Source organism: Amia ocellicauda, chromosome 19 (genome assembly GCF_036373705.1).
Source record: "Amia ocellicauda isolate fAmiCal2 chromosome 19, fAmiCal2.hap1, whole genome shotgun sequence".
NCBI lineage: Eukaryota > Metazoa > Chordata > Actinopteri > Amiiformes > Amiidae > Amia > Amia ocellicauda.
Genome location: NC_089868.1, coordinates 19,766,151 through 19,777,156, shown reverse-complemented (window position 1 = coordinate 19,777,156; position 11,006 = coordinate 19,766,151). Strand labels below are relative to the sequence as shown.

General features: G+C 36.2%; 1 protein-coding gene across 1 annotated transcript; it reads left to right on the top strand.

Annotated features, from left to right (window-relative positions):
• The first annotated feature begins 480 nt into the window (after nucleotides 1-480).
• Nucleotides 481-10,468, top strand: LOC136714957 (palmdelphin). Its single transcript, XM_066692606.1, has 8 exons — nucleotides 481-642; nucleotides 2,310-2,390; nucleotides 2,750-2,880; nucleotides 5,102-5,216; nucleotides 5,758-5,782; nucleotides 5,878-5,991; nucleotides 6,489-7,553; nucleotides 9,891-10,468. Exons 1-8 carry the CDS (start codon nucleotides 598-600, stop codon nucleotides 9,929-9,931), a joined length of 1,617 nt encoding a protein of 538 aa, XP_066548703.1. The 5' UTR covers nucleotides 481-597; the 3' UTR covers nucleotides 9,932-10,468.
• Nucleotides 10,469-11,006: the final 538 nt, after the last annotated feature.

The following is an 11,006-nucleotide window of genomic DNA, read 5'->3' as shown; positions in this document are numbered from 1 at the left end:
TAGACCTCAGTTTGATGAGAGAGGATCTTTATATGAAGCAGCTAGTTCACAATTCTCAGAAGACTCCCTTCAGATCATTGATGAACTCGCAGGAAGGAATTTAATTAAAAATAAATCTGTGTATGACCCATTTGCAGCATGTGTATGCATAAAATTGTAATGGACATATTTTAATAAAGTCGAATCACTTTATTAATCACTGGGTCCAACAAAATTCTTTATATGTCGTCCACAACAGCAGTACAGAGAGGAAACTAAACAGGATTGTTCCCAATATCAAAGAATGAATAAAACATTGTTCTAAGAATCTTGTACAATCTTTCCATCCCTATAAATCCTCCAGGGATAAGTTTGACATGTGAAGTGTCAGTGAAACATGCCGTTCATGCCAGCAATCCAACTCTGCCTCCCCTGCACTCTCCCCCCCCCCAACAGCCACCCGTCACATGTGCCTCTGCTCGACACAAACTCATCCCAACGTCCGTCCTGCCAACCCAGACAATCCTCAGCACTCCAGCACGCCAGCCTCCACGCTGATCTCACTCCCTGTGCTCCCTTCAGCTTTCACAATTAAGTTATTTTTATTTCAGCATCACAATGGAAGAGGCAGAACTGCTGAAGGAGAGACTCCAAGCCATTACGGTAAGTGGAGTTGTATCTTATTGTTACAGAGTAAGATTTTCTGGCTTAATAAACCCTCAAAATGTTGCAATGTTTCTGGTCTATTGGGAAAAGTGTTCATTTATTTATACATTTATTTATTTGTTCGTGTCTGTGCTTATTTATGGGGAGGAGGAAGTAATTTTGAGCTTCAAAGTTTGTTTGAATACCTACAAAAATGTTTCAACAGAGCACTGATTGGTTTGGCATACAAACTGTAAAAGAGGGTGTCTATGGGGCTGATGCGATCCTAGTACTTCAGTGAATGATGTTTCAGTATACTTTGACAGAAAAAATCCTGCTTGTTTGTGGTTGGTGTTTTTGAAGGTCAAACATGTGGGGCAGGGAAAAAACAGTAGGGTCATTCTGTTTTTTTTAATAGAATTGCTAATTACTACAACCAAAGGAATCTGATTAGTCATACATAAAACAATAAATGCTTGGTTGTAACTCGTGTTGTTTATCGTTTCGGTGAAAAGTGTTTTCATGCACAGTTGGCCTTTCTGATGCAGCCCGAGAGTCATTGATTTACTGTGCGAGGGGCTATCCGTTTTCACCGAGGCTGTGTTTTACAGGGATCAAGTGAAGACTATTAATAGAAAACAATAAGTGCAACCATCATGATTGCCATGAATTGAGATTGTAAGCACGTTTGTACGGTGTTGTGTAACAAGTTCTTTCTGTCAAGTACTCTAGAAAACTTTAAATATAGCTGTCATTTTAAATTAAAGGAAACATCTGTTGTTATGGATAGAGGGACAACAACGTTTGTTAATCCACACGCTTTTAATCAAAGACATGATTAAGGAAATATCTGAATGACTTAATTTGTGTGAATGCAATATATGGGCAATGGTAGATTCTTTGGTGATTTCCTTCAGTGTGTTTCTTGTAAAAGCATGTTCTCTTCTGCTTGTCAGAAACACCTTGGGCAGCTGACTTTGTATTAGTGGTTAATAGTCTTATCAATATCATTGCCCTCATCCCAGATTACTGGATGGTGTTTGACATCATTCCCACTTCAGTGTAATGGGATATGATTAAAAAGTGTCATGGTTTCTATTAAATCTATTAAAAGCACCTTCTCCTACCATAGAACTGAGCCTGCTCACCTTTTTGTCATCCATGATGTTGTCTTCCTGTGATCTGTTGATCAACCTGGCTGGGAGATGTGCAAAGTCACTGAAATATTCTCCCTGACACAAATTTGATAAATCTAACTTGTTGTGTTCATATTTTCTTAATGTGTGAGACAGAGATCTCACTTCATATGAAGCATTTATCTGTGAAGGAATACATTGAACAAATCACAGTTGTCCCATGTGAAGAGATTCTATTCAATAGGAAACAGAATAATAAAATTATACTAAAATGTTTCCTGGAAATATTAAACTGACTCAGACTTGTGGATCCTTTGGTGCAATAAGAAGACTTCACTTGGTTCCAAGATGAAGTGACTGATCAAAATACCATAGAAGATGAAACCTCCAAAAGAGTAACACTCAATGTAGGAAAGGTTTAAACACTGTTATTCATGTTGAAAACTATTGATAAACACATCCCATAGTGAACAGGAGCCATGATAGAGAATAAATATGTGGGGGCTATAGAATGTGTCTCTCATAATATGATGTGATTTTTGATTACAGGATAAGAGAAAAATCCAAGAAGACATCGCAAACAAAAGGGTAGAAATAGAAGAAGAAAAACTAAAGCTTCAGTATCTGAAGGTATGGTTTTCCCAATCTAGAATTTAAAAGCAATATAGTTGTTGTTTGAAGTACAATGGAAAAGAGGAATTCACTGAAAATTACTTTTACACTGTGAAGGGACATCAAACATTTATGGTAAAGTTATTATTGTTGGAATTTGTTTTTCATTTGATTAGTAATTATTCTTTGGCCAAACACAAACCAAATATTACATATTACATTGTTACCAAACTCAAGAAAAATACATTAATTAGAAACATGTTACGTTCACCAATCATGTTACAAATCTGATGAGAGTTTTCATTGTTTTCATACAATACATCAGATGCACAATTATTGACACAACCCCCAAATGACTCTCTTCTTTCTACAAATAGAAAAAAGCCTTGAGGGAGAAATGGCTCATGGATGGAATGAGTGGACAAAATGAACAGGAACAAGAGGCCATGAAACAGCAAGCTCAAGATGATCAGCTACAAGCCAACATCTTGGAAAGCAATATCCGCAGGTATCTGATATGAAATTATATTCAGTGTTTGTGGTCCAAAACTACTGCAATCCTTCATAGCTCTAAATTAAAGACCATGACTGGGGATTAGACTGGGATTGTCCAGTCTGCATAGCAAAAGGATCTACAAATACCAAGCCAAGTGACAGGTGCAGACGTATGTAAGCAATTTACAACGCCTCTGCTTAAGAAATGCTTATCCTCAACAATAGAAAAAACAATTTGGCACTACATTGTTAGACAACAACCTCTACCAATTATTAACAGCTATTGAGAAGCAGAAACAATTAGAATTGTATGTTTCGCAAGTAAGCATTTGTGGTATGCTATATAATGTATCAATATATACAAAGATTAATTAAAACGTCTAACTATTAGGGCCAGAATACTCTATATATAGAACCACAGATGTGTTTCATCAGTGTTGATAACATAGTGAGAAAGGGAGTAACTGGTTATACAATTGTGATGATCTAGTCCTAAGTTATAAGCTTTCTGTACAGTTAAAGGAGCTGAGCACTTCACAACACACAGAAGATGTGAAAAAGTCATTATGAGAACGTTTTTTCTTCCAGCCCACGACTCTTGGAAGTCTTCTCAAATCCCAAGATTGTTAAATAACGTCTTCCATTAGTATATATATAATAATCTTGTTCTATGATACATAATTTATCAGTATGTTAGAGCCTATTGTTGCTTGGTTACCAAACAAAAATTAGCTAATGCATGACATCAGTCAGGCCCAGAAAAATAGAGCCTTTAAGAACAAAATGTCTTGTCCAGGCATGTATTGTTGCTGTATCTCTGTGCAGGGTGATGGATGCTTGTCAGAAATTTGCCAGGGCAGTGTGGATTTAATAGGGTCAGTGGTGGAATTTGAACTGCACTCTGGAATTAACACTCATGATTTTTTTTCACGAGACCTTTAGTGTCCACACAACAGACGGTCATTCGGTTTAACCTTTCATGAAAAGGACATCACCTTAAAAGCTGTTCCCCATGCCAAACAGCTATGTTTGGTTACATATAGTTTAGGTCACTTGGAGACTGGAAATGTAAAGACATGAGGAGATGAGATCAGAATGTGAATCATTGCAGCTGTGAGGTGGAACCAGCATAAAAATCATTTCTAGAAGTGTCAAAGTCACTGTCCTATACAGATGATTAAAGAATATTACATTTGTTTCCATCTCAGAGAGAAATATGACACAGTTACTTGCTGTTTATACCTAGGAAAATTACAGAATAACATATTAATATGCATAAAATATTATAAAGGTTTTAAATGCCCATTCATTAGCTATTTAAAAGTGTTATTTTACTCTACTGATGCAGAAGAGAGGCAGGTGAGTTAAATCCCAGGCTACTTTGACAGGAACATCATAGTACTAATAGGCATATCTCAGCAATTTAACATTATAGTTATTTCTGAAAACAGGGATTTCTGCCCTAGTAAAGAGATAATAAAATGGCATTCACATGCTTAAATAGATTCTAAAAACGTGTCCTGCAGCTAAACCAGGAATATCGACTAAGACTGATGTGGCATGAAATCAAAATGAAAAAGCAGTACCTTTATTATCTCAAGTATGAGTTCATTTTGTGCATCCACTAATCAACATTACAAGTACCCTGTCACAGCAGGGTTTTAAGATTGCTGAGGTCGGTCATCCCTGGGGAATTATTTACTTATAAAACATGATTCTGTGTCTGTACTGTGTGGTCATCCAATGATGCATCATCACTGAATCATACAGCCTTCTCCCAGTACCGTTGTGATCAGTTAAGAAAGCATTTATATATTTTTACAGTGTTTGGGGGTGGGTAGTATAATATTGTAGTGATCTGGGACTTTTGTGTTTTGTGTCTTTCTTGTTTTATGGGAGCCGGTGAATCCAGGTAGCAAAAAAACAAAAACACTACAATATAAAAGGACTTTCTCATTCAGTGAAGACATGTTGCCATTCTTTCATTAAAGAGAAGAAATGGTTGAAGCCATTGGCCAATGGGAACAAAATCAGTTAATAAAACATAGAGAAGTACATTCTGTGTCATATAAGTTAATTAAATAGTGTAATTGCAGAAGAGGCTATAGGCTGGAATAGCTTGTGAATTATCCACCTGAAGGTTTCCAAAATATATTTTTCCACATGTACAAACACAGTGAAATATATTTTGTGGGAATAATGCCTTGAAGTAATGATTTGTGTATTGCTTTCAGGGTGGAAAATGAAATTGACTCTCTTGAAAAGCAGGAGATGAGGATTTCAACCAATGAGGGACTTATTCTGAAAAAGCTGAAGGAAGTTGAGAAATCGGCCGAAGACATCATAAAGGTATAGTGCATTTATACTCAATTCACCGAATAGCTCCCAGTTGTCACAGTCTTCAGAGGCTTTTAATTGTGAGGGGGGAAATGTTGTCGGCTTAGGCAAAAACAACAAAGTAATTCTACCATGTTTTATAAACCACTTTTATGGCGGTGATCAAATGGAAATGATGGGATTTTTTTTAACAATCCTGTCTGGCTTGGTGGCAGCTGTTTAGCTAAAAATGAAAAACAGTTCTTGGAGAGGTGAAGACGGCGGATCCAAAAGGATCCAAACTATTTCAGTGGTAAAACGAGATCCTAGAGTATTTATCCTTTCAAATATTCAGAGGCTGATTTGGTAAACGGTGTGTTTTCTTCTGAGCGGTCCTTTCATGTTTAGATGAAACTGAAGAGAACACATCTCCTGCATCATGTGTTGGCATTTACGTTCTGGTTGATCTATTTTTATGTTTATTATTTTTATATAATTTTAGTTTTGTTAGTTTTTTGTTTTGTTTTTCCTGGTTTCTTTTCGACCTTTAATTTTTTTAACTATTTCCTCACAGGAAATAAAAGCAGACATCCAGCAAGGTAAGGATTTGTTTTGCTTTTGCTGTTGTTACATACATTTTTTTATTAAGCACTAAAGATGTGGGTTGATTGACCTAGTTGCTTTTTCATTACAGATCCTGTCAAATACATTTATTCTGAAATACCAGATCTTCCAAAGACCTACAGACCAAAGGTGAAAAAAATATCAAATCCAGAATGGGAACCAGTCAATGAACCAGACAAACAAGGTAAGAAATCCAGTTGGATTGTCAAGTAAGATTTAAACTTGTGAAAAGCTATTTTATACATATTTCTAAAACTGTCCTTAGCTATATCATTTATTAATTTTCACATGTCAAAATACAGGCATTCAAGATTTTCAGGAAATACTAAAGGCATGTTTTATGTATAGTGGATTTAATTAATATTTAAACGAGACCTCCAGTATGACAGGACTGGAAACTATGTCTACCCCATGGCCAACTGCATATTTCATTGGATGTGACAGATTCTACCAGCCTGATTTTCCAAATATAGTAATTTGAACACATATACATTTCATATGTACATAAGTTGGAAAAGCAATTGCAAGTTACACTTATATAGTGTAATCAATCTGTAGGTTCCTATTCTAGTAAGCAGTATAGCCTTCAATAAATGTAGCCATTCTCCATTGGAAAAAGTTTTTTGTTTATGTTGTACTGTATTTTCCAATGATGGTCCAATACTATTCAATTCCCTACAGCCTTGTTTGCAATGGAGATCAGTGTACAGAAGGACATGAAGACAGGAGAAAGCCAAGTCCTGTCAACTGCCACCGTCACACCTGAGGCATTTCAAGAGAAAGGCATTAAAGTGTACGATGATGGTAGAAAATCAATTTTTGCATTGCGCTTTGACGGGGAAGTCACTCAGAACGGTGTTGACCAACTGACCCCGACTGAGGTGGAGGAGTTGTTGAGGAAAGCCACCGAGAAGAAGTCAAAGACTGCCTTAGAGTACCATGAACCTGTTTTTTCAAGCCCATACAGCAGGCCGTCAACTCCTAAGAAGCACGACCAACAACGGGTCACCCCGGAGCCCAATGGTCTCCAAGAAACAAACGAAAGGTATGTTCCCACGAAGTCTGAACTCTTTTACGATGATGGTGCTCATTTTCAAGAGGATATGGAAACCTGGCATCACATTCCACACAGACATGCCACTAAATCTCAGCCTGCTGGACAGCCCCCAATTACCAGAAATAACCAGCATGCTTTCACAAATGGTGATGAAACCCATTTGCTCCAAAATAGCCAGATGCCCATTCAAATTCCATATCAAGACCCCAAGGAGAATCACTGTGCTGCAGTATTTGTTAATTCAGGGGTTAGCAGCATGCAGCCATCTACGGCCTACGCTGAAGATCCCAAATGTGACGTCCTACATGCTATGCCTGCCAATATAGATGGTGAAGAACCAGTTACCATGATATTCATGGGCTACCAAAGTGTAGATGATGAAGAGGAGGAACAGCAAGCAATGGGATTTGAGGGGGCCATTCGGGCAGAGCTGGTAGTTATCGGAGATGATGACGACAATGAATTGCAGCCCTCTTACCACCCTGATGGATACCATAGCAAGGTCTTCCAGCCCACAGTGAACTCCACAGGCTACTTCCTTCCAGGTGCAACAGCGAATCACAGCCTTTCAGCTTCCAAAAACTCAGTCTCATCGCAGAATCAAGACCCAAGGCTGAATCACTACCCCTGCGATGCGTTCCAAGATGGGCAGCTGAGCCGAGATGGCACCGAAGACCCCTCCGTTACAGGTATTAAAAAGAAAAAAGAGCGCTGTTGCTCATTGATGTAACACCTCTATATGACTAACATCCTGACCTCTCATCTGATTGTGTCCAAGAACATTTCCACCAGCTGCTCATTCTTTCTATGCACAGTGCATGCCGAACTCACTCTACCTGCATACAGGTGCTTCACTTCTTAACATGCCTGAAATCATGTATTATGTATAGCAGAATACAATTACAGATATAGGTTCTTTGGTGGATACTTCCTGAATATCAATAGACCAATGTACAACAGAAACTGGCTTTCTTTGAAGTCTAAAATAATTTCGCACTGTAGGGAAATTATTTTAAGTTTTCCTATGGTCCCTTTTGTTGGATATTTATTGTTTAACTTGTCAGTATGAGACATAAATGGGAGGACCTACAGACTGTAATATCAACTTTTGGTAAATTTGTTATTTCAAACTGTACCTCCATCCAGTAGTTGGTCGTAAATATATTATTGTTTTGATAATTGATCTACAGTAATAATAGACGAGTGTGACTCTACATCATAGTGTAGATTTGTAGCATTTGTAATTTTATTTGCTATACAATCAAGACTCGAGGCGCTTTGCAAATTCATTATCAAGTGAGACATTTTTTAATTTATTTTTTATATTTTTATATTATGCATTTTATTTCACATCTGTTGTCTTTTGTGTTCTCACTATAATTGCATGAAAGACTACCTCTGCCTGCCATCTGTTTTGTACATTTTAACTTTTATTTATTTAATTGCTTTTTATTCCTTTGTATATTCCTGCATAGTTAAAATAGAACGTGTTTGATAATAAATACTTCAGTAAACATATTAGCTTCTGCTTAATTATTTTGACTTCCAATTCTGTCTCTGCCAGAGCTTTCAGCTTTCAAGTATTTAATTGTAAACATGATAGCCGTGCCAAAGTGTTTACCATTGCTTGTATTAATCAAAAGCACCTCACTAACAGCTTATAGCAACTTCAAGGTGTTTTTGCTTGGGCTGCAAAACTAAAAAAAAAAGGTCTTTCTGCTGCCGTCTGTAAGATGTAGATACATAATTGTTAAACATTTGATATTAATTACAAATGATCTGAAATAATGTTGAAACAATAGAAATTGAGTAACAGATCTATTGCATCGTATTTCTTTACCTTGATTTTTTATTCTATAGTCTATAGTCTCAGTAAATAGCAGAAATGTTCGTATAAAACTGCAGATTGCTATAAAGGGAAACCACACATGGATCTTGTTTATAGTTAATGGTAATTGAGGTGACCATGTAAATGCGCATTCTAACACTAAACCTTATCCAACCAAAACAACCTGTTGTCACACAACATGATCTAATTTAAATAAATCTCCTCACAGCACTACTTGCACCAAACTGCCATCTCTTCTGACTAATTACTTAGTTCAGTCCTGTTATCTTCTGCCACGTGTTTAAAGAAGATAATTAATGTATTAATGCATTTTAGACGTGATTTGCATGTATTATTGGAGTAGGAGGGACAAAACTTTCTTTTTTTATGTGCATGCCTATTAATGAGCTATGAATACATTTCCGAACAGTTTCAAAGAGTTCATCACAAGATAACACAGTACGGTAGCAATTATTATATTCTTAGTGGTTAATTCACACATTAAGATCTGTGGTATCTCATCAGGGCCAGGGGTGAGTGGTATTAGTCTTACATAATTATGCCAGGTCTCGTTAAATGAAGGACCTCTTTTAACTATGTTGGGACATTTTGGCTAGAACTGGCCAAAAGTATTAGAAGGGGGTTAAAAATAGTGTCCCCACCTCATTGACAAATCATACATAAATAAATAAGAAGAAGAATAAATAAAATCATGTGTGACTAGTTTAAAACACTGACATACAGGATCTGACAATAGAAAAATATGCTTCAAATTATTAATAGTTAATGCTAATCATACAACCCATATTATATCTCATTTTAGATAAATCATAAGCAATAGAATGACTTGTTCATGTCAGTAGTCATAGCAACTATCTTGTAGAACCACTGATTCCAGGTCAGGAGAACTCCGAGTTCCTGAACACTGAAAATCATGACACTTTCCTGTCAGCAGAAACAGGCTGAAGGATATGTCAGTGGGATGTTATTCTGCTCTCTTGCTTCCACGGGATATATGTGGTTTTGGAAATTATCATGCAGGTGATAATTGCTCCATTATTCATTCTCTAGAAATGTATGTTTTCTAGGTACTAACAGTTTAATCTTGTGTGAGTTTTTAACCCACGGGGTGGAAACATTGTCATCATGATTAGTGGGAAATAAATCATTTCACAGAAACATTATTTTCTGTTCACAGCGTTGAGAATGAGAATGGCAAAGCTAGGCAGGAGAGTGTAATCTGGGAAGAGCGAGATTCCTGTAGCGGCCTTACGGATTCCAGGAAGAAATGCCAAAGAAAGAATGTCCACCCAAATGAACTTTTTTTATTTGCACAATATGAAGACGACTAAATTAATGAGAGACCACTGTTGGTGATGCATTGTATTTCTATATTTAATATTGTACCAATGGAAACAAGTAGAGATTTTATAGTATTTCATGTAGCATTTTAATTATAGACAGTATACCAAAGCTATACTTTACAAATATTAAACGTAAGAAATTTGAGTTTTTATTGTTTTTGGTATGTGTGTGTGTGTTTGTGTATGCCATTCATATATGTACTATATTCACTCAATATGCCTTCTTTAAAGTGCCTATCCAAACACTTTTCTAATGCTGCTTTCTTAATTTTATTAGAAATATTTATATTTAACAGATTATTACAGGTTGTTATAAACATATCATCTAAGAAGCCAAAGACATGTGAAACAAATGAAAACTGTAAAATGGTTATTTCACAAATGAAAAGAAATAAAAATAATAACAAAACTACTTCCAATATTTTTGCTGTTTTGTTATTAACACAATACTTTTCAATTACTGTCAGAAGCTAGTTAAGGACACTAGTCCAAAAACAACTGGTATGCCACAAGGTATGATTATCATGTTATGGGTTCTTTAATTTTACAATATTTTTAATATTACATAATATTTGCCATGTACTGGGATGATATATGATACACTGTATAACACAATCAGCAAGAAATGCAAAAGCTGGGATCTTACGAGTTTCACCAACAGACATGCAAACAGAGTAAGATTAAGTACAGCAAGAGAATTTTGTATTGGTTTTTTTAAACAATTTAGAAGACATATGCGTCAAATTTAATGGATTAGAACATTCCTGGCCTTTGATTTATGGGCTTGTTTGAAGTAGGCCACTGGTGGCATCTAGTGGACCTTAGGAGACTTGCAGAAAACTAAAAGGTATGTTGCTACAACTTTGAAGTTCTCTGGCTGCTGTTTCAGGAATATGTAAATACATTCACATATCACTAGTCCTAGAAGATTTATGCTTTTATGTTGTTTC